This window comes from Centrocercus urophasianus, unplaced genomic scaffold (assembly GCF_019232065.1).
Source record: "Centrocercus urophasianus isolate 14NV4802_14NV808 unplaced genomic scaffold, USGS_Curo_1.0 seq_18, whole genome shotgun sequence".
Classification (NCBI taxonomy): domain Eukaryota; kingdom Metazoa; phylum Chordata; class Aves; order Galliformes; family Phasianidae; genus Centrocercus; species Centrocercus urophasianus.
Genome location: NW_024884733.1, coordinates 27,203,095 through 27,227,624, shown reverse-complemented (window position 1 = coordinate 27,227,624; position 24,530 = coordinate 27,203,095). Strand labels below are relative to the sequence as shown.

The window sequence follows — 24,530 nt, the reverse complement described above, 5'->3', positions numbered from 1 at the left end:
TGCACGGCGCTGGGCGGGGACGCGCGAGGCGGCGGGAGCCGTTCGAACCGCCGCGATGTCGTACGTAGCGGCGCGCGGGCGCCATTGCCCACCCTGAGGGCGGCCGTTGGCGGGGGGCGCGCTGAGGAGAAAGGCGGGCGGGCGGCAGGCGCTGTGCGGAGAAGGGCGGGTTCGGTTCTGAGCTCTGTCTTGAGGAGGGCGCGGGAGGGAGCCGGCTGAAACGGCCTCACAGCGGGCTGCTGTATCCCGAGGGTATTTTTAACGAAAGAATCTTAGCACCGTAGAACCGCTTGGGTTGGAAGGGACCCAAAATCCAAAGCGAGCGAGTAAAAGTCACAGGATATTAGTGAGAAACTGAAAATACGACCGGGAAAGGTAGATTATCAATACACTAGTGGTAATACACAGCTTTAACCTGAGAAACGTGAGCAACGCGTTCCTTGCTAGCTATAAAGATATGCCATCATATTTCCTGAACCATACAGAGTAAAATAAATGCCATTATGTGATTTTGAACCGATCTGAGTGTAGGAAGCAGAGGTAAATAAGCTATTGGTATCATGATCTCACATGCGTTATCTTTCTGCCTCCCGTTCTTGTTCAAAGCTGACACTGGGTTCTCATCCAGAGCCACAGCAAGGCTTTTCCAGTCATATAAAAAAGATAAACCAAACTGAACTTGGATCAGTTTTATTTCTGTGAGCCCAGCCAAGGAGTCCACATAGATTAAGCACAAATTTTAACTTGTTCTGAGCAGACAGCAGATGCCAGGAGCTCTTTTTTACTTTTCCCATTATAGAATCAGGGAGACAATCTCTACAAAGAAGCCCACAGGCAAACCGGGCTGCTGAGTAGCACAGGATCTGACCTTGGGACAAGCAGGGCTAAGCCGACCTGCTGCGGCCAAAGCTGCCCCCTACGGCTCCTTGCAGCAGAAGTGCTTGTCCAGATTGGGGCTGCTGCTTCAGCATCGTGGCTTTGGGTGTTCGCAGGGTTTTGCAAGTCAGTAGAGGGCAATTGGGACTGTCGTCACCTCTATTGCTGTACACAATATTTGACAGGCTTTAAATAACGCAGTCTCCACCGGTCCACAGCTTTCTCCCTAAGAAATTTTCCAATTTATAATTTAGCATGATTTTCACATAGTTTCTCATTTATCTCCTTCCTGCAGCGATGTCGGGCCTAGATTCTCCTTTACTTTGGCTTCCAGCTCTTTTGGAAGTCTGTCATAAAAACTTCCATCATAACATGCCTTAGCGTAACATGCAAATGCGTCGGTCCCTAGAGCAGCCTTTCAGAGTAGGCCTATTATTAAATATGTTTCCCTGCTGCCACCAAAGCAGAAGATGTAATGGAGTCTGTATTCCTTAAGCAACGTGGGTTGGTATTAAATAAAGAAATACATTGTAAAGAATTTCATCAAACTGCTACAGCTTTGACTGCCCTTTGGCAAGAGTTTCAGTCACTGTTTTAAATGTGTTACCTGTTTATTTGGCTTTTTAAAAGACAGAATACTCCTCTTTTCCTCTTTGTAATAGAGATCATTATAATCTCATACACATAAAAGACCCTCACCTGAGTTATATTTCATAGATGTTTTTTCATTCAATTTTTCCAGCACTTAAATTTGCTATTTTGGAGTGGTACCAGAAATTAAAAGAGGATCTGTTTGGAATGAGGTCATCTTAATTCCTTACAGTACGTTCTTTCCCAAGATAAAAACTGTGCTAAGGTCTTGAAATGTAATGCATTTCTAAATCTTCTTTAAATTGATATAGTATATATTCCTTGGGGACTGTTCTTACAAAGATTTTACATTTTTTTCTTCATTGTTTTATGTAATGCTTTAAACCATTAAGATTTAAGAATGTACTTTAAAAGTTTCAGTTGTCTCTGGGAAAAATAGTCTTAATTTATGTTGACCTTTCTTTCCTTTGAGCATTTAGTCTGCATTCAATAAAATTTTGATGACTGCTCTTTAGAAGACAGCTGTACGATATAAAGTATTATAAATATTCAGCTTTCCTCTCCTAGCATTGCCATTAACAGCTGGGCATCCAGTTCAGCAGAGCAGATTTTGCAGAGAGAGCTTGGCGTGCTCCTGAATCAGTATAGTGGAGAAGACTAGAAAATAGTTTCTTATGGTTTGGGGACCTGTAAAGACATAGAGCATCTGTTCCCCAGTTAAGTCATAGTCTGGTAGCACTGAATCATGTTAAGAGCTAAAATGATGGGAAGAACCACTTTTTTCACCTTGGCTGTACCTGCGTTTTAAATGCCTAATAATTCTACTAAAGGAAAAATGATTTCAACCCTTGCTCAGAAGGTATGTAAATAATAATGCTTTTGCATTTTTTCATTGTTTATGGCTTTTAGGGGACAAGTGTATATTTGGCATCCTGTGAAATTCACCTCAGTGCCTTGATTTTTATCTCTAGTATGAAAGTGGAGAATTGGATTTTCCTATGGAAACATTTAATCTTTCTAAACAAGCGATGTTTTTGTACAGTGTATTTTAATTACTTAATATATTTGCTTTGGTTGAGATCATATTTTTCTTGTGTAGCATAAAAAAAAAAAGTTCCATATACAAGAAAGGTAAATGTCACTGAAATTAGAGATGATAAACCTTACTGCCTGGAAGCTTTGTGCGTTGACGACCGTAAAACTTGCCTGTATTTTCATTGTGCAGAGCTAAGAGGTCGCTGAAGTTGGACAGTGTTAAGAAACATAATGTAAGTATTTTTGGTGTATGAAATAATGTCAGATATGTGTGTGTAGGTTGTATACATGTATTTGTACATAAACACAGTATCTCATTAGTTAATGAATATTACAGATTGGTGCCTGTCTGGAAAATTCACAAGAAGGCACTCAATTACTGATGAGATGCGAGTACATAATTGGTAGTGTTCCATTTGTCCTACAACTGCCTGGCCTTAAGGAATGTGTACCTGCACAAATACTTGAACATAACAAGAGCAATAGGCTCTTGTTATTTACCCTCACTATTTACCCAAGAGCTGGATGAGTTCAGCTACTTGGTGAAGTCATTCATTAGAAATTAGCTCCGTTATCCTGAAGCAAATGTTCTGCCAGGTAATTGTACAGGTAACAATATGGAATTATGATAATGCTGTAATCTGCATATTACAAACTGCAGAATTGAAATGAAAACATTAAAGGCATTTTCATGTCAAGGCTATAATTACCTCCCTCAGCTAATCTGGCATAATGAAACAATAAAGTACTTACACTGCAGTAAATTTCACCACAGTTATCACAATAAAAATAAAATTGTACTGTTGCTATTACTTTTTGTAAATGCAGCTATAGCAGCACACCATGACATATGTCAGTTTATTATCTGCTTCTACCAACAGTGGGTGTTGCTGCAGACACCATACAGGGGTCTTTGTGAGCATTTAAATGAAGGAAAAATGTATGAAAGTACATGAAGTTAGGAGAAATAGCTGGTCAGTAAATGAGCTCCCAGTAAATCTCCACATCGGTGTCCTTCTCAAGACAACTGCTCACATGCAGCTCGTACTCAGAGGTCTCACTGTTAGCAAAACACAGTTACACAATTTTTAAGACTTACAGGATTTTTTTCTGTTGTTGTTGCTGAAAGAAAGATGGCAAAATTCTGCAATAGCATTAAAAATAAATCATTAGCAATTTAATTAGCAGCTTAGCATCCCATTATCCAACTTGTTCTGCTCAGAATGCAGCTGTGACTGTAATTCTGCATCTGCTTATTGGGGTGTAGCAGTGTTTCTGTACATGAGTGGCCCAGCTGAAGTTACACACAGTTCCTTCACTGCTTTAAAGGCAAGTTTTGTGTGCAGAACAGGGCTCAACCTGCTGGAAAATGCTGCTTGTTTGGAAGGTGTTGAGTCACTCCTTTCCTTGCTTCAGTTGCAGAAATAGAGACAAATCAATTTGTTCCTCAACCTCCAAGGGTCTGGAGACGTAACAAGAACGGAATAAATCGCTCATTCTCTTTCTCGGTGCATTTTGTTTTGACAGTACCATGATTCCAAGAGGAAGGAAAAATTAAATAAACCATCAGCATCACTGTTTCCCTGCTGTTTCTTCTTTAAACCCATGAGAAAATATTGGGAGGGAATGGAAAAAATGGCTTCATCTAAAAATACCCCTTATTGCCTGCATGATGTCAATATGATGTCAATAGAGTGAAATCACTCATGCATTGTATGCACTGCCCACTTTTGGAGGTGGCTGATCTCATTTGGAAGCAGTGGTGGACAGGTGGACATACCTGCTGACTGCCTCCTTGACACGGGAGCGAGGCAAGGACAGGAAAGCTGTATCAGAAGCTTTGTTTTCTGCCGTGCTGCGTGGTGTGCATTCCTGCCCTTCTGTTTGCTCACTGAATCACTGGTTACATAGCAGTGAGGCACTGTCAGGTGCTGTGCACATTGCCTAATAGTTATGCAAAAATCCCTGAGTCACTTCACCAGTGATTCCAAAGAGCGTGAGATGCAGCTGATACAAGTAGAGTCTCAAGCTACATATGTTTCTATTTCTCTGCATGTTTCCTTCTTGTCTGTCACTGATGGCATCATGTTAAGCTGCTAGATTTCTTAACTGGAAGAAAGTTCTTGCCAACCCTCTGTGTGTCAACAAACTTGTTTTATTCTTAGTACTGGTAGTGCAGGGAAATCCCAGTTTCTCAGAGTTGCAATCTAGAGAACAAACTGCACCCCAGGTTATAGTTCAGAAATGGAGACTTCTCTGCAAAATTCCTGTACACCATTAAATTGCTACTTCTGTATCATGAAATGTATTGAAATTCTAAGCCAGAGTTTTGGTTTTAATGGACTCTTTTAATGACTTCTGTGTTTAGTTTTTAATTAGCCGAAATCACTGTCTTTTAACAGAACTAAAAATATCCATATGCCTGAAGTTCTCAGTAGGATAACACCAGTTTTTGACTGTTGGTTAAATAATACAAGTATGTACATATGTATGCCAGAGTATCTGAATCTTTGGAAGCTATGTACTTTTTTTTTTTTAATGAAAACAAGGCGGCTAAAATTGATGTGTGCACACATGAGAGGCTTCCCATGAGGGAGAGTACATAAAGCTTGGAATTACTTAGAAATCTCTCTCATCAAATAGGTTTCAGAGAGGCTCTGACTGATTGGGATGCAATATGCAGCGCTGCCGATAAGACAAGCAGAGGCCAGGATGCATTTAGTTTACAGATGAAAATTTTGTAACTTTTGTGGCTTCAGGTGGATATAGGAACTCCTCTGTCTTTAGCCAATATTGATCCAGATTCCTTTGTTTGTCTTCTACTACATTTTAGCCAGTTGAAGCAAGCCCTTCAGCCAAGCAGCAGCAGGGGAACTACTCACCAACAACAGGAACACGCCAGATAAGTCCATTCTCATCTCCCTCGAGTCATAATGCAGAGGATCTCAGGAACGGCTTATCTCATGGTGAGTTGAACATCTTGCCTTTCTTACTGCAACATTTTTCTGGCTATTGCCTTGATTTAGTGATTTGTGTGTCTCATGCAGTATGTTTGCTTTCTTTTTTTGTCTTAAGCTTCCCAGTTTCAGATGGAGGAACAGATTAATTTGTTCACGGCAGTAAAACAAATTCCTGCATACATACTGAATTTCCATATTCATAGAGGAAGTCTCAGAATTGAAGAAGTGATGTACATGTTATTAGATCAAGTGTAAAAGAGAAGTTGAGTTAGTCTAACCCTCCTTTGCTTCCTTCTATGTAATTTTTAACATAGTTATTCAGAGTGAGGCAGATTTTAGTTAAGCTAACACAGCTCTGACTGTCAGGAGCTCTCAGAAAGTGTGCTCTTTTATAATTATATCATTTCCATTTCATTTTAAGACATATCTCCACAGACAACTCTTGATGCAGACAAACTATGAAGTGTATTTTCAGTAGAATAACCTGCTTGTATGGATGTCGTAGGTTTTAAGAGTAGAGAAACCACTAACTCACCTAGTGTTACTTATCAAAGCAGTAATACAATGATACTTATCTTTCCCACATAAAACCCAAGAGCTTTTGTTTCCTTGCATTACAAGTTCTATAAAAATCACGTAGCAGCAGGGTTAGAAGGGAATGTAAGTCATTTGGTTCCAACTCACCTTGCAGGAGCTGGTTGCCAAAACAGGGCTTGAACCCACATCCTTCAGTGCAGTGAGGTCGATCTCTGGCTGAGCACTCTAGATGCTAGTTCAGCTCCCAGAGATGGTTGTCTCACTCTGAAGGCTTCAAATATATATTAAATCGCTTCTCCTGTTATCACATTCCTTGTTCAGTTACCTTTGTTATTAAATAAAAGTCTCAGGGCTGATTTTGAATTTGTATGGCTTTAGTTTAGCCATCAATACTTGTTAAGTCTTTTTGTTGGGTTAAAGAGCTTTCGATGCCCCATATAGTTTGGGATTTACGGGCAGTAATCAAGGCTTCACCAACATTTATGATGAGCAGAAATATTCTGAGCAGAACAGAATAAACCTGTTTGAAGTTCAGCCCCTAGAAAGATTTTTTTTGAAGGAATGTTTTAGGGAAAACATTATGATTCCATTCTGTATCTCACATCTTCACAAGATGCAGCTACATGCAGTTGCAGCATGTGGCCTGCTGAAAACTAGGTTGATGTTTGCAGTGCAGGTACATACTTCCTGACTCATCTTGTCAGGATGTGGCATCCTACATTCTTACCCAGAATATAACAGCAAGGAATTAGATTCAAGTGCAGTGCCAGCACATGAAGCCTAGTAGTTAATGGCCACCAAATGAAGATTCTTTGTATTCTGAAGGAAAGAATCAAGTTAGAACAATCCATGCCCCATCCACTGCAGGCACTCAGAGCAGTTTCTTTTATTAGCACAGTCACATCTCAACAACAGTTCTGAGAAAAATAAATATATACAACCCAGCCTTCTACTTTTTTTTCCTAAATGAAATGCCCCTTTTTGTTTCATGGCTGCCTGTACAGCATCAAAGTATCCTCCAACCCGACTGGATATTGTAAGGATAGGCAGAAACAGATACAAGTTGCTGTTAACCAGTTGCAGATCAGCCAAGACAAGTAGAGTTCACCATTTCAGGATAAAGAAAGAATTGCTTACCCCTTTCCAAGGATTGGGGCTCACTGAACTCCAGATGACACGATCTCCAAGTAGAGATGCTTCTCTTCCACTTGCCAGCCCTTAAATGAGCTTAGGGAGAGGTGGACCCAGGGCTGCACAGGCGAATTGCTCACACCTGTGCTCCCAGGGCTGGCCACGCTCCTTCACCAGGTGCTCAGTCACTGGTTCAGGCTGTGATCTCGTGGTTCCCATGCAGATATCTGCATGTACTTTTAAACCTTAGCTTTGCAGACACCTTTCAATCGTTTATGATGGTAGCAGTCAAATACAAAATTAAAAATACTGTGGCTCTTTATATATGTTCTCTTGGATATTCCCTACATCCGATTTCCGGCTTTAACGACTCCTTTGTTTAGTTTCAGTCAGGTGCCTTTCTGCCACTCAGCACCTTGTAGTACACTGTCTGACTCTGTCACAAGTGCTAAAGCTTTTCAGCAGCTCTGCATTTGCATTACATGCCTTGTATCTTAGATAGAAGGAAAAATGGAGCAAAATGTCTCGTACTAAAATGGACGTCTATTAGGATGCCAATGGAAAGGTGAATGCACACCGTATTTCCATGCGGTTAATAAATACCATCATGAGGAAAAATTCTTTATGAAAAGACTGATCACAAGATCGTAGCTGACACTGAGGTGGATCATTATTCAGTTATTTAGTACTAGCATCCCTTTCTACCCCCATATTCATATGGCTGCAGGATGGTGGGGCAGGCTTCCTCTTATATCACGGTTACAAGTTGTCCTTTTAAACCCACTATTTCTCTTTTCCTTCTGAAAAGACACATTTGAAGTGTTGTGCTGTTTGAACAGATATCACTTGTAAATCTGGTGTTAGTTGAGGTTTTGTTAATAAAGCCATGGGCTTTATTGTTGTGGCAATAACCTACTCCTGTTCCCCTACAAAACAAGGCAGTGCTGAAATACAGAAATAGGACTCGACATGCAGAGCAATGGCAGTGGGGTAGGATTTTTCGTGCCCCATCATTTGACAAGCCAGAGCATTCTACTGTCAATACAGGATGTCAGAGCCCTTGGAAATAATTTGCACCTTATTTCCTTGTAGTTGTTTACCAGATGGAGCTGGGGGCCAAGCATTTCTTATTAAAGGAAAGTGAGGGTTTCATTGCTCAGTTATTATGGTATTTCATGGTAAAGCTTTGTGCTGTATTTAGGCAGATAATAGAAAAAACTTACACGTGGAACAAAGAAACTAAGTCAGAATTACACAGACTTACAGCTGTCAATATGATAATCCCAAGATTTCCACAAATATAAATGTCATGTGAACTGATGAGAGGTCGAATTATGAAAGAACAATTTATAGTCAAGCTGGGGTGTTTCATTACTAAGGAACCTGCCCTGTTTCATAATTGAAACCCAATCTGCCTGAAAGATCATTCAGCAGCCACTGTTCAGATTAACACTTTTTCCTGTGCTTCAGAAGGTTAATATTTTATTTTTCTCATTGTTGTTTTTTTCCCTTTCTTGTAAACCTCCTAGGAGGTGAAACTACTTCAGAAAGCAGATTATCCAGAAGAGGGCAGCCTCAAACAGTGAAGGATGCGTAAGTGTGAAAAGTGCTTTGTGGGCAGGATTCACATTTCATACCAAATTAAATGAATAGTGATTGTTTTTAATATTTGCAATTGCTCAGGGTTGGATGTTTGAAGGTACTGAATGGGAGGGCTATGGGGACGGGTTAATGCAGGGTTTGCAGTGCAACAGTTCTGTCTCAGTGGCAGCATGAGGCACGTGGCACTGCCTGTAACAGCAGTCATGTCCATGGTACTACATCATGAGGCAGCACAATTAAGCTGTCTGTACAAAAGTGTGCTTTGCCTATCCAGGCTCTGCTGAAAACATGCCTTATTTTTGGAGTCCAAAGATGGAGGTAAAATAACCTTGGGACGCTTTTCAGTTAAGATCTGATCACAGATAAAGATGCATGGCAGAATCTTTTACAATTCTTGTATTTGCTGCCACAATCTTATTTTAAGCCATAATCTTCAGACTCTTGGACTTGGAGCAGTCCACGTTTACTAAGACACTGATAAATGTTTTGGGCAAGGTATCTGATGAAAGTGCTTTCCTAAGCTTGACAGGTGTGAGGAAGGAGAAATGACAAACACTTGCTCCAGGTGAGGCTGTCGGTGTCTCCTGTTGTTAGCATTGCTCAGTCTTTTCTGTTATGAGAAACACTGAATTGTTTGTAACATTGCCAAATTTCAGCTGAAATGTGGACTGGGTTTTTTTCTGCAGCAGCGAGGTGCCATGTGAGTGTGGCATGTGTTATTTGTGTACCAAACAATCACACCCGTCCCAAAGAGCTGGGCAAAGCAAATATTTGTTTGTACTGTGATACAACTTGGTCATCTTCCTGTGAATCTCTGTGTGTTGGATTGTATTGAGGACGCCTTCCAAATTCTTGGGAAGTGATCCAATAAACACATTATCCTCAATATTCCCATGACCTTCTCCGCTATTTGAACTTGACCAAAATTGCCTTCACCAGGACTGCACTGTTGTTCTTTTAATCTTACCTTCTGTGTTATTCTGCCTGCTCAGCTGGTGATCCAGCAGCTGGTCCTCTGATGTCCTCGACGTCCATCTTTGGTATCTCCTAATGAAAGTCTCATTCACAGCTCAGCATCAGTGTGGTCATTCCATGTCTTCATCTCTCCTCTACAACTTGATCTGCTTTATTCTCATTCTGTGTATTGTGACTCTCCCGTATTTGATTCAGGCCCAGTTCTGGGCATCCAGTTGTTATGTAGATTCTCATGTCTGTAGGTCAGGAAGATTTCTCTTCAAAATACTTGAGGTGAATTTCCTGCTATTGCAGTTTGTCCTCGTTGAGAACTTACCTCCCAACATAAGGCAGCCTCTATTGCCACACATTGCTTTGTCAGCACACTTCTGTGTTCTTTCCTTGTGTTCCTTTACCTTAAGTCCCTTTGAAACTGGAGGCAGAGTGCAAGTGCTGTGCTGCAATGGGTGGCACTGGAAGAATCACCTTGCTAGAGTGGAATTTCTGCAGGCTAGTTGGCAAGCTGGCATTAGAGGGTTGGGCTTTTGTACCTGCATGTGCTACTTCCATCATATGCTCAAGTATCTGTTATTCTGCTGTCGTTTGTACTAATTATTTGTATCACAGATAAAAATTACCTCAGAACTACATCCACTAATGCATCCATTGCTTTTTATTAATAATATCCGTGACATTTGTTCAAATAATTAATCCTGCACTTAAAGTTGTAACTCTCTCATCTCTCATCAACTTAAAGTTGTAACATCTCTCATCATATTCCAGTTGTGGTGCTGATGTGCTGCTTTTCTGTTTGTCTTGTAATGGAAACTTCCCCCACCATCAGGTTGAAATTCCTTCCTTGCAGGACAGGAAGCATCTTCTTAGTGGTGAAGCCTGGCAGGCAGCAGCACTGTCTGGTGGTATGCTGGGGTGTAAAACAGAAATACTTAAAATGCAAGATAAAAACATCTTGCAGTTACAGCACCGGAAAGCTGCAGACTCCAGTACAAGGGCTGTTTGCTTTGCTTTGGGATGGTGGTCTGTGTGGATCTGAGCTTTCATTTTAGTCTTGGTGAACCAGTAAATCCCTTGGTCAACACTCAGACTCATTTCACAGTGTCAGTAACCTTGAGCTTGCAGGAGGATTTATGCAATCATGGTATTCCTTAACATTTAAATGTTGGCACTCCATAATTCAGTATGCTCTTTTTTTTAATTAAAAAAAGGCAAGTGTTTGAAAGACAAGCAGTTAGGAACATGCCAGTAAAACACATTGAAAATCAACACCTACACACTGCTATTTATGTGAGCTTCCATACACTTTCTTGCTTTCTAAATACTGGATTTGGGGGGTTTTGTGAGTGTGATTCTCCCTTCTATGGGGAGAAGCAGCAGGTAGATGATTCCTGTTGCCTCTCTTGATTTGTGTGCGTTGCAGGGGAGCCTTGCCTGACCCTCCATGGTGGGACTTCTTTTTAAGGAAGACTCAGTGCAAATCCTCAATCACTCACTGAGGTCTGAAGTTAGATCTAATCTGATGGTTAGATCTAATCTGATGGCGTGTGATCTTAATTTCCTGTACAGATCACCAAGGCTGGTATTTCCACTGGCAATAAAGTGTGTTTGTGGGTAATAGATGTGGTACCAGCAAGTCACATTCCTGTTTGCCATCCTGTGTGACTGGAAGGAAATCCTGATTACTGAACCTGGGTTTCTATGCTTGAAATTAAGATACATCTGGTTGGCACTTCCCACACAGATATTTAAAGCTGCATTTGATGCTGTGCGGCACAGGGGGGTTTGGTGGGCTGCTGGTTCACAGGTTATTCCCATCCATGCTGTTACAACGTTGAGGAGCTGTTGGATACACTGTAAACGCTGTTTTTTTGCAGTGCCTTGTGGCTAACAGCAATTGTTTCACCTTCACGTGCAGGTTTGCAGCCTTGCAGTCCAACGTGAAAAGATCATTGGTGAGAATTCTGAAAGCAAGAGAAAACCTGACAAGCCTACAGGTCTGATTTACATCGATTTAATTATTTCTTCATCAGCTTTTAGCATGGAATTTGAAATAAGAATGAAAGCTTTCAATGCAGCATTTGAGTTTAAGGGAACAGGGAAACAAGTAAAATACTGGAACCCAAGCAGAGTTGGCCTGGAAGTACAGAGAACACACACACACATAAGGCAACTTAATAGATACCTATTTTTGAATTAGAAGTTGCTTTTCCAAGCAAGCTACTTAAAATGCATCTCTCTCCTCATTTTGTACATGAATGGAAGCATATGAAGTAGTTACCAACTACTATTTATAACTAGCAGTGTGAATTATTACTGTGCAGATTTATATGTCCTTGAAGATTTAATATCCCTTTGTGTTGAAGTGATTGTACTATTTAATTTACCTCTAATGTATCATCATTTAATAGAGTCTGCTTAATACATGCTAAAATGCAAATAATTCTTCTGGTTTGCTCAGCTTTCTTTTCTCGAATACATTTAGAACAAGGTTAGCTGCCGAATATCAATGTTCTTGAAACAGTTCAGCATACGGAGAGCATTTCATCATTTATTTTCATTTATGTGTGGCCGACAGCATTTTGTTCACAGGGGAAAAAAAAAAAACAATGAAACCAGCATAGTTAATAATTGGAAGTCTTATAGTGGAAATGTTTGTTTAGGAAACCTTTGTGTTTCTCATTTGCCACTGTATACTCCCGGATCTACCATGGGGATTATTCAGTATTCCCATAGATCGGTAAATGCTTGCAGATTTCTCTTTTCCTAACATATTAGAGCAAGCTTGTACATGCTCCGAGATTGCTTTCCTGGGGATCAAGTGTTAATCTGTTTAAACAGCTGAAGACTTCTGAATGAAGCGTAAATAACAGGAGATTTTTAAGCAACTCTTCCGAAGGCACCTGAATGCCGTTTTCAAAAGTAACACATGTTCTTAGCCCTGAAACTGCGTCATCCCGCTCGCTCTGTAAGAGAAAATCTCGTGTAGCGTTGAGAAAAGTATCCCTAAAGTTCTTTCTTTTCGAAATTTGTTACAAGCTGTGTCGTTTGGGAGTGAGATTTAACGATCTGTGATTCTGTTTTTTTCCAGGCTTTAGAGGGCAGCAGAGAGCTGGAAAATATCATCGGTGTCTCCGACTCGTCTTGCGCCTTGAGCGCTGAAGTGCAGAAAACCCAAGCGCTAAGTAAGAAGGATTTTCGACAGTATTTATACAGCGCTGTGTTAGAATGGAGTGTTGCACTGCGGGCCTCTGCCGCGTGAATTCTTTGGTCAGAGCAAACACACCTTAAAGGTCCCTGTGCAGCCAATGGGGACATGAAAGAAAGGCATCCCCAAAGACACACACTTCTAACCCAGCCGCAGGTGGAGAGGAAAAACTTGGAAGAGCAACAGCTTTTCTCATGTAAATAGTGAGCTACTTAGTGGGCACTTAGCTAGTGATTAGCCTAAACGTTTGCACTTTGATTGCGTTGCCTTTCTTCTCTTTTTGGAAGGAAGTTGTTTTGTTTGTTTGCCTGTTAGAAGGATTAGGCTGAATATAGGTTTCCAGGCTTTAAAAATTGCTATTCATCTGTCTTTAAATGATGGACATACCAGATGCTTATTGTGCTGGGAGAGGGGCACCTTACCGATGGCACATCCGTCATAGGAACTCAGAAAGTCAAAGGTTTTCTTGTTTTAGGAAACTTTTATCCTTACTCCAAGCCAGAGGTTTTTGGGACTTCTGAATCCTCGGCAGCTGGAAGAGCGTTTGTACTTCAGTTCCCAGCAGCCTCTGCAGTTAGAAAGCCAGTATGTCCTAGGAAAGTATTTTAATGCAAGAAAAAAGCAAAGCCACACCCAACCCTTATCACTCATTGCTGACTTACAGGTAACAGCCAAAAAACGCTGCCGGTTATCCAAAGGAAAAAGTAACTCTCTGCCTGGTCTGGTCCTTCCCTAGTGATCAAACTAGCTCCAGGCACCAAGGAGTTCTGTTGCTGTTCAGGCCTCGATCTCTCTGCCTTGGAATAGTTCTGCTCCTTAATTTTCACAGCAGCATGAAAGCATCCGTTCCCACACGGCATGTTTATGATGCAGCTGTGTGTCTAACACTGCATTTACCTGGGGACTGCTTCTCCAAGGTTCACCTGTACAGCTCTGCTCCTCTGGGCTTTTTGCACTAAGCTCCCAACTTCATTCCCAGCCGACAAGGAAATGCAAACATTGTATACATATGCAGTCACTGCGTTCTCTCATGGGACACGCATTCAAAGATGATAAGCATGCAAATGATAAGCATGCATCCTGCAGCAAATGCGATGTTTTGCTGGTATACATTATTCCAGAACCCATCAGGGTGCTCTGTTACCTGCAGAGCCTAATGCTGGAACTCGCTGCAGGAGGGCAGAAATCAGCTGGCAGACTCTGCTGCTTATGTTTGCGCTTGGAAGCTACCAGATTTTTCTGACCAAAGATCGCTGAGACTCCTCTAATGCATGAGGTGTGTGCACCCCAGCTGTGGAATGTACGCACCACACGATTCCAGCACTACTGTTGTTTAAATTAACATTTCTTTCCTGCCTTGTATTCCAATGCTCATTCAGATTTCATTTTGCATTTGTATACAGGGTTCTCGTTCCCACTGTCATGCAGATAAGCAGAGGCTTTCTTACACAAAATGAAGCTCTGTGAAAACAGTCTATGTTTACATTACTACCCTACACGTGGATAGGACAGTACAACCATCCAGCCCAGGAGAAGGTTGCAAATGAGATGTCAGACCTCTTGTTGGCACTTTATTATGTGCACTGTTTCCCCAAGCTTCCTGTTGCCTCCAAAATGGGAAAGAATCCTCATTCCCCCACTCTCTGGATTAGAACAAAGTCCTGTGTCAACAGTAGAAGATAAAAATGGGGACAAAATGTAATACGAGGCCTGTAAGCACATTTCAAAACTATGTTCTTCTCACCTTCCTTTTGTCAATTTTTTTTTAGCAATCCACAGACACACCTGGGGTTTTTCTTTTTATTGATCACGTGAAGGAAAATACAAGTGCTTCACAAATGAATAAGAAAGCATTGCTATTGTTTTCCTTGAAATCTCTGGGGTATCATTTATGATTTTAGGTTTCTCTCTTCACTAGTGAGCCAAGCAGAAGAACTGCAGCTGTTGAAAAGGAACCACGGACACCTTCCTGCCCAAGGTACTGAGAAACAAAAACCAAAACCAAACCAATGTTGTAACTTCTACATAACAGGCGTGTTGATGATTCCTTTTAGTTGATTCCTTCTCAGTTCTTTCCTCCTGAAGTAAGTTGCATAATTTCAGCGTATGAAAGTGGCAGTAATCAAATGTATTTCTTCTGAACTTGCAGCTCAGCCTGAACTCTTGCACTATTCAAATGGAGATCTCATCTTTTCAGCTATTTTGTTGTTCTGAGTATTGCTCCATAGAAGTGTGTCTCATTGACAGCCCTGCACTTGAGGCACGATCCAGAACTCAGTGCACTCAGGCCCTTGAGACTTTCCCTGCCCTCCGTGCATCCAAGTGATCTTTGTTCTCTCACTCTCCTCTCTCTCCTCCTATTTGGAGGATACAGGCCAAGTAACGCGCTGCCTGCAGCAGAGCCTTGATCGCCCTGTAGTACTGGGAGGTGCTTAGCACACTCCAGGGGACTGTGAAATCCCAGCTATTAGGTTTCCTCATAAGTAGGCCTGTGAAAATATTTGAAGTTGGTGGCGTTTGATCTCACGTGGCCCACGCAGCCCCTTCAGTGCCTTGGCTAAGGGAAGGGGGGGGGGACGCTCAGACTCCTCTTGTCCTGTTCAAAAGAGCACAGCCACTGACAGGCAGTGCTGGTGCTGAGCTCTGTGGGCCTCTGCAGATCAGCACAGCCTCTGCTTCCCTCGTGCCCTGCTCTTTAATGACTGCTGGTGTGAAAAGTAGCCCACAGTAAGAAAAGTAGCCCACAAAAGTAGAACAGTCGCCAGTCATCAGTCTTACTGGAGAAGGAATGAAGTATTTGGGAAAAGCATGATGGGAAATAGAATATGAGCTCAAGGTGACCAATTTGGATGATGTTTCAAATGTCAGTTTTGCTTTAGTAAAGAATAATTTCTTATTTGCAGTCTTAAAAACGCAGAAGTAGAAGAGGCCAATAGTTTTGAGATAAAAGGAAAGCATTTGGAGATGCTTTGCCTTTTAATTTTGGATGTGGTTTTCTGTAATTATTTGTAATTAGTTACGCTCAAAATTTAAAACCTGTGACTATTCTGTGGCTTGATACTGATGGAATGTCACATTATCATCACATGGTGAGGCATGAAATTTATTTACTTTACATAAACAACCTCTGCTTAAAACAACTTAATACAAAACATTCCTTGCTCAATGGGCAGCATTATGCAGGACTCAGTATATCATTCTGTGTGACCAGCATAAAAAATGCCATCATTGTTTGTCCATGACTAGCATTTACAGTAAACAAAATGTTTTTGAATAGAATATAAGCAAACTGTAAAAGAGCTGCCAAGAGATGAAATCTAGTCAGTATGCTGCAGTCCAAAACATGCTTTATGTGTGTTGAGAATGAATGTGTAGGTTGTGATATGCATATTTTAAAGGAAAATCTAATCACTTCAGTGTTTGGAGGAGTGAAGATAATGTTCTACAAAGGAAAGCTATTTCAGATGGTTTGTACAAACGGTATTAATAATTTCTGTTACCCAAAAAAATAAACAGTGACATAAATCATGGCCGTGACTCTGCTGTCTGAGGCAGAAACAGTAAAGGAGTGTTAGAGAAGATCAAATATTTGCTGTGTAGGAAGGAAATGGGAAAACTATTTGCAGGCTGTGTCTTCATAGTCAAATAAAAACCCTTTTATTCTTGTCTGTGTTCACCCTGACGAGCCCAGTGCCACAGGTGATCATCCCCACTAAGGTCAGTTCCAAACATTCCTAACTTTCATTTGCTTGTAATGCAAGGCCTCAAGTTTGCTTCTTTGAAACATGAGTGGCTGCTCTCCAAGAAACTGGATCAGGGTTACCTGGAAGGGTTTTGATCTAACCCAACTGAGATTACCACTGAAAGCCAACTGCAGAGATTAGGGAGCAGGTAGTACTGAGCTGCAGCTTGTACCAGTACTGCAGTGCCTTGCACAGAAGGCAGTGGAAACGCTGACCTTTGTGAGCAGCTATGAAGCGTGGCACTTGGACCTTGTTTGCCACAAGGCAAGAAGAAGACTGACTGTTTTTCTTTGCAGCCAGTTTAATCTGCTCAAATTCATGCAAAAACTCTCCTTGACTGTGCTGTCATTGAGCAGGCAAACACCTTTGTTAGTCCAAGAGCCTTAGCTGCAAATATTTCTATGAAAAGCACAGAGATGCAAGTTTTTTTCTCCTAAACAACGCCTTGCTTTAGGCTTAAAATACAGCTGGGTAATCTAATTTTAATTTAAAACTCCCTGGGCTACATAGAAAGGCAATAAAATGGAGAGACCTGTTGTTGAAGTTCATTTTCTTGTGCAGGAAGTCTAAACTGGTTCATCTTGACTTGTCTGGAAACTTGGCTTTCTGTATTAAGGGATTCTCTTCCAAAGAGGTTCAGAGTTCTGTCTGTCGGCTGCCTCGCAGTGCAGATCTGAACTTGACACTGTTGCCTCTGAATCCTCAGGCATTCAGGAAAGTATTTCCAACTGCGAGTTCTGCAGCCTGCTGATTTCTGGTAGAGTCATCTCAAAACAAATCACATCACAGCCATAGGAGTGAGGCATTCCTTTTTTTACTTCTTAGCCACTTCTGCCTTCTGATCTGCTTCTGTAGGACTTCTCTTTGTCCAAGAGAACCACGTATACATCACAAAGAGCACAGTTCAATTTCGGAAACAGTGCAAAATAAAATGAGGAGGGTTCCTTCTCAAAACAGAATGGCAGTAATTGAGTATTCCACAGTTCATCCTAATTTATGTCAGCTTGAGTTTGGACTTTCTGTTGGGTCTTTGTGTGTAAGCAACTAAACAGGTGGGGTCTGTGCTGCTGGGGGTAGCAGTGAGTGAAAGTAAATCCATCTTACCACGCATTTCTGCCTCATTTTCAAATGAAGGAGAATAAATCCATTTCTGGATTTCAGTTCTTTAATCTGTTCGGGAAAAGCTGTTCATGATGACACGAAAAGAAGTTTCTTAGCTTAGGTGAGGATCCTTTCAGTGAAATCCAAGTTATGCCTTTCAGTCGTACCGCGGTGTGTGTTTGTACGTGGGACTGCACGAAGCAGAGCAGTGCTGTGCACACAGCCCACGGCTCGGCCCGACCCACCTGCTCTGTCTGATCATAAAGTGTTTCGACTCTCCCCATGCAGACAAATCATTCTGCCCTCCTGCACTCGCAATCAAAACCAATTGTAAGCCTGCCCCAAAGCACACGTTAAGGAGAGCAGTGTTGTATGCTGATTTTCAGTCTGTGGATGAAAACCTGTTGCTCAGGCACACTGGCAGCACGTGTTCTCAGTCCGTGCATGCAGCTCTTTCTTCACTTCGTAAAGACCTTTGCAGTTCAGAAGAGATAACAGGAACCAACTTAGGCTGCTATCCGAAAAGTGCTTGTGGTTTGCCCAGTGCAGGCGGGCAGCTTCATCTACTGAAGGAGCCCTGCTGAAAGGCAGGGGGCTGCTGGCCGTGCTCCCATGGCACCGCGGCACCGCGGCGTTTGCCGGCACGTCCAGCTGACGGGAGCTGAGGAGCATCAGAAACAGCCTGAGATTTAAGGAGTGCCTGAGCTTGCTGCCTGATAAGCTTTTTGGATAGAAGGGGGCAATTTACAAAGCTCTCCCATGATTTAACATCTTCTGCAATGCAGATGAAATATTAAGCTATTAACTTTGGTGGCAGATACAGAAATGCACATGAGACATACGACTGCAGGCCCCGCCGTTATGTACGCACAGAACTGTCAGCCTGCATTTTATACGTAGGTGTCCACCACATTTATTCATGAATTTCACACTCGTGTTTACACTCTATTTTCCTATGTACCTTTTTACTGACTCGATAGCCATTAATTTTCAATCCTAGCGGATCTAGACTTTGGAGCATGAAGTTTAATGAAAAATTAAAGCGTTGTACTTCCAACAGCTACGCGTAGCAACTCCTGCGTGAGAATAAATACTGCTTTCTCCCATGAATATAATTATTTTAAATAAAAAAGAAAAGAAACATTAGTTTGGACTCACTTAGAAGCAATTATATGTTTAAGAGGTGTAAATAACTTGCTACCCAGACGTTACAAATATCCAGGTGCTCTGTATGTGCTGATGACAACAAAATTGAAAAGAAAGACTGTAATAATTCTGACTGGTTTTCTCTGCAGAAGATATTGATTATTTGTGTGTGGTGAGAGATTTGGAAAATTCAATTAAAGGAGTTGTGCAAAGGTTTCATAAATTTTCCTGGTACAGCGTGTACACAGACATTGTTGCGTATTAAATCAATGCAGCACTTCACAATATATTTTCTTTGAAACATAAAAATAAATAACATTTAAACAGTTCTGCTTACTACAGAAACAAATTTTATTTTCTGTGAAGCATTTAGTCATGTGCTATCACTGACTCATACACATTTGCCAGCTGTAACAAATTTTATAGACGTTTTCTCCAGAGACATAGCTCATATACTATGAATTTTTAAATGAGCAAATGGTGAAGAAGGGATGTCAGCAATATAAAAATTGATCAGTTAAAAGATAAAAGCATAAGTAAAGAGATTTGTATGGTAGTCTTAATAGGTTTTATTAAATAAAAATACTATAAAAAGACAGTAATGAATAGACTGACGGTTTTAACTGTGGTTGAGGTGGAGAAAAATTATTCTGGCACATTTAGTACGAGATTGGTTTTATATCACCTGACAGGTGGACATTTTTTTTCTTCCCCTTTTTAGATCTGCAAATGTTTTAGGGCAGCCAAACTTGGGAAAGAACAGTAGTGCAAGTAGGAGAAGAAACCTGGGATTGTGCCCTGCTGATGCTGTAGCAGGTTGGGGCAGCAGGCGGCAGGGAGGTCGGCCTGCTGGCTCTGAGGCCGGGCTTTCTGGTGACCATCGGGGTGCTGCCCTGTGCTGAGCCGCCCCGAAATGCTGACCTGTCCTCCTGACCCTCCACAGAGCCCTGCCTGCCTGCAGGCACAGCAGACTTTCAGCTGGAAGTCTGGCTGATGTTGCTATCTGTGCTTGGATGCGTTGGAGCTTACATATGGCTTCTTCCTGTAAAATACCGAGAGGGAAGGGTTGTTTTGTTGGTGTTGTTAAGGGCTTAGGAGCTTTTTGAGCAACACATTACACTTGTGAGCTCACCAAATACACTGCTCACCCAAAGAACTGCTGTGACAAACGTTGTACTGGTCTGGTCCACCTGGGAAGTAAATAATATATTTTTTTTCACTCTTTGAATACCTAAATGCCATCTGTATAAGCATTACTATCAGTATGGCTCATTGAAGCGTGCTGTCATTGTATACATCTAGAACAAAAAGCAGAGTCAAAGTTTTCCATGAATCTGGGCAGCTTACATTTTTTAAAGATACCTTCTGAGAGTGACATGCTGGTGTCAGTGTGGTTGCTTGGGTGATGGATTCTTTAGATCCTGTGTAGTGTGAATGCTGCTGTCAGCGAGTAAAGGCCTCATCAAGGCTTCTGAATGAGCTGCATTTAGCACAAAGAAGCCAAGGAACAGCAGCTTGGCCTTGAATGCCTCCAAGGATGGGGCATCCACAACCTCCTTGGGCAGCTTGTCATACAGGATTGGAGAGTTTCCTATTCTAACTGATAGCTGGTGGGACTTTTTAATGACAGTTTGTATAAGCAAAGGGTGTTTCTTAGCTATAATGCCGCGAAGTTGTACCTGAGGCAAAGTTGAGCTGGATGTTTTTTTGGGAGTAATCTTAAGAGATGTAGTTTAGGATTTGTGGCCTGCTCCACGTAACGTCACTGGCACCTCAGCTGGAACTGCAGGCAGGGCTGCTGCATCACACCACCTGCAGCCGAGAAACCATAGCACGGTGAGAATCAGACCTGTCCTTGCCATCACCCGTGTCTTTACTGGCTTTGATGCATCTTTGTGGGCTTCTGTGCAGCCCTTTTCCTCATAGGAAGTCTTTTTAGCTTTATACACCATAAATATGCCTGCGGTCCTCAGTATGTTGAATATATTGCAAATAAATCTGAATTCTGTCCTCACCCTTTTGTGGTGGTAGAACCAAAACGCAGCGTGAACTGTCAGCAGCCGCAGCGCAGAGCCCAGCGCTCATCATCTGCTGCAGAGCCACCCAGAAAGGCACCTGCTTCCTACCCCTCATGTTCCCATTCCCTGAGTTCTCTCTGCCCTTCTCCCAGCCACCTGCTCAGCCCCTTGGCTGCTCTGAGGGAGGCACAGCCAGCAGGGCGCAGGTAGGTTCTGCTGTTTGCCATCCCCTCAGGGACTCAGGGCTGGCCGTTCCTCTCCTGCAATCCTTGGTACAGCTCGTTATGGTCCTTACATGTCTTCGGTCCTTACAGATTTTTTATGTACCGTCTGAAGTAAAGAGTTCTGTAACCATTGCAGTAGTTCACTTAACTCATATTTGTGTGATTTTCACCAATTCTGTACAAACACTGTTCTGCTCACAAAACACTGATTTTCTTCCCCCACAGAGTACGCCCAGCCAGCCAGCAGCTCTGCCTTCCTGCAGCTGCTCCTCGACTCTCTGTAGCCTCTGTCTGCTGGGCAACTTTGCCAGCTGCTGCACACAGGTACTGTAACCCTGAGGACTGAGACGTGCTATTTGCAAACATGTGCAGAGTGATCTATGATACAGGCTTGCAATCAAAACTGGGATGATTTGATGGGAGAAATGTTGACATATTGAAACTACAAAAAAAAAATCCCACTCTAAAACACCTGGTTGCATTTCTCCTTGCCAATGCTGTCAGCCTCTAACTGGATACTCAGAGTGGCAATTCAGCTGTAATGCGTGTAAACTAAGTACAAAAATGTGTGCACTGCAGCAGATAACATTTTCTGAGCTGCCTTAAGTGAATCCTTACAGCTCACCAAGATAAATGCACAGGAGTAGGACAAGCAAGGCAGCAGGGGTACAGGGGGGAGGAACAGCATGGAGACCCCAGGCACCTCCTGCATTCACTTATCACAGTGTGGGATGTGAGCATCCCGAGGTGCCACTGAATGTGCAAATTCATACAAGCCCTCTGCAAGACGACAGGTCACCTCCTCCCATCCTGTGAATGGTTCATTCTTAGCAGTCCCAGAACAGGAAGCATAAAACAACACACTAACAGACACCTCGAGTCCTATTTAAGGGTTTCTAAATTCTTCCTCCTTTGGCTGCTTGTCCTTGTGGCGGTGCTGTGAGAAAAGCCCACTTAGAGGCTGACCTTGTCTGTCCCTGGCTGTTACCCACGCATGGGAAAACTGCCTGCTCGTGTGTTTCATAAACCCCGTGAGCCAAAGCAGTCTGTGAGAGGAGAACGCCCGCAGGTTGTCGCGTTTCCCTTTGCGCTGTAAGGACAGCACTGCTTTTGGAGAGCTGGAGCACTCTGAGTTGTTGTGACTGAGGAATATGAAGCAGATGTACGGTTTCTACCAGCTGTACAACTGATTTAGTGTGGGGGTGAAGTCATAGATATGTTTTGCTTCTCAGTGAAGGTTAAATTGTATTCATAACCATCATTAACTGGAAGGAAAAATTAAAAAAAGCTTCAAGCCTTGCTTGGCCACAAGGTGCTGCCACCCCAGCACCGAGCAGCTGCTTATCCTGCGATTCCCTACTCTTCCTCCTTCCAAACCAGCTCCCCCCCTGTGGAGCCCAGCTCCCTGTGAGGCTCATGCACTGAAGCCCTTTGCTTTCTCATGCTTACAGATACACGGCTGTGATAGCTAAACAATCCTTTCACCATTATTTATTCAAGTATTTTCTGTAGATAGGAATATAGCATTTCCTTAAAACTCCAAACGTTACTGCAGTTCAGCAGAGACCATCTGTTGGCCTGCATTGCCTTAGGATGTGTGTGCATCTATTTTCTGAGCAGCGAGGCTGCTGCTGGACACAGGACAGAACTATAATTGTGAGCAGATCATATGAATGATGATGATGTTGTCTAATTGCAATTTATTTTAGTCATTCCTTATCTCCCCACAGGCATTATGTGAAAAATGCATTCCACATCAACCCAAAGTTCTACATCTGCTTGATTGTACTTAAAAGGAGAGAAGGACCAACTGTAAGCCTATCTCCCCTGCAAATACCAGTTAGGCATTGCTCGCTGTGCTGGGCAGGTGCACATCTAGATAAAATTTCTGGCATCTATTTAAACTTAACAATGTGCACAACCAGATAATCTCAATGTAAATAATACATTTCTTTGTGGTTATTTTATCCCAGCGTGTGTACAGAACGCTGATCTCGATTTACTGCTGCATGGAATATTAACTATTTTCTTCTGTATGTTCTTACTGCAAATATAAAATAGTTACGTTGCTCTGGTTTAAAAAAAAGTTGCAGTCAAGCATCCCCTGCAAGAACTGCTGAGGAGAAAATGTTGTAGAAGAGAAGCATTGGATCCCACGCCTTCAGGGAGCAACGGACAGCTTCACAAAGCATGGTGCTCCAGGAAATGGCTGCTTCCTGCTGGGGCTGCTCAATTAATCTCCCCAGCAATAAGGCAGCAAAGCACGATCTAAATGACTGTGTCTGGGTTTCCAACAGACTTCCTAAAAATCTACAATATTTGACAGGTGACACAGCTTTCTATAATGATGACGGTGACCAAAAGATAAAGGAAGCTCTATTATGCAAGGAATGGTTCTGATTGCTGACCCTGTGATTTGTTTATACTCGGGCAAATTACTCATCTATAGCTGCCACTTCAGGATAAATTTGCCATCTACAAAGATGCTTTCTCTAATGCTGACCCACTGTACAAAGGCACTGGAGTCAAGGCCCCTGTTACAACAGCACTCTGTTGACATTCTTTTTAGGTCACCATTTTAGTTTGGTTCCAGTATTTAATGATATATAGAGAAGCTTTTATCGAACATCTTCTCTTTGGTCACTGTGCTCAAAATTGAACTGCTGAATTAGTTGGGTGCAGCCTCTCTTGTGGGGAGAGTGCAATAGAATGACTTCTTCCCCAGAATGACTTTTTTTTTCCCTTAAATTTCATGAACAGAGTGAAGTCCAATATAAACACAAAAAATTGAACATCATTTCTTGCTAACCAGTTTTTAGAACACTGAGAAAGAAACATTGCAATATGTGTTTAAATATACATGTAGTCAAATGTGGATGTACTGAAGCTTTTGGAACTTTTAATAAATAAAAATTACTTTTGCATTTAATTGCTGTGCAGTTCAATGTGAGAAGTTAATTGTCACTCATTTGTCTGCGCTGCTTTTTGCTGTTGCTACGTGCACAGGCTTCACCAGCTGAATGTTCGCATGATAACAGAAAAATAAATAGTTGGGACTAAATGGTAATAGTTTATATAACCTGACTGTAACCTTTGTAGCTGAAAATTAAATAATCATTGATCTGTACAGGGCCTGCAAGTGAACTGAACGCCATCTACAGCAAGCTGTTCTGTGCAGGTCTTAGGAGAACAGTTATTTTGCAGAGGAACAGTAGGGGTGATGATGGACAGTCAGCTGCAGCAGTAATTTAACTGGTTTACACAAAGCTCACCCTACCACAAGGACAGTTGTTGCTTAACCATTTTTAGGGAAATACAATGTTTTCACCCTAAGCTCCTGCACATACTCCTGGCACATGCCTGGGCTATTTAAGCAGTTACTGTTTCTT

At 42.0% G+C, this 24,530-nt stretch overlaps 1 protein-coding gene across 1 annotated transcript; it reads left to right on the top strand.

Moving 5' to 3' along the window:
* Positions 1 to 13: 13 nt before the first annotated feature.
* Positions 14 to 24,057, top strand: LOC122160491 (integrin subunit beta 3 binding protein). Its single transcript, XM_042819022.1, has 9 exons — positions 14 to 60; positions 2,693 to 2,735; positions 5,336 to 5,468; positions 8,660 to 8,723; positions 11,620 to 11,698; positions 12,793 to 12,886; positions 14,828 to 14,887; positions 21,367 to 21,465; positions 22,872 to 24,057. Exons 1-8 carry the CDS (start codon positions 56 to 58, stop codon positions 21,423 to 21,425), a joined length of 537 nt encoding a protein of 178 aa, XP_042674956.1. The 5' UTR covers positions 14 to 55; the 3' UTR covers positions 21,426 to 21,465; positions 22,872 to 24,057.
* The last annotated feature ends 473 nt before the right edge of the window (positions 24,058 to 24,530 follow it).

Coding starts and splice junctions, on each gene's coding strand:
- LOC122160491 (XM_042819022.1), top strand. Junction 5,469..8,659: donor CAGGAACGGCTTATCTCATG/GTGAGTTGAACA, acceptor TAAACCTCCTAG/GAGGTGAAACTACTTCAGAA. Junction 11,699..12,792: donor AAAACCTGACAAGCCTACAG/GTCTGATTTACA, acceptor GTTTTTTTCCAG/GCTTTAGAGGGCAGCAGAGA.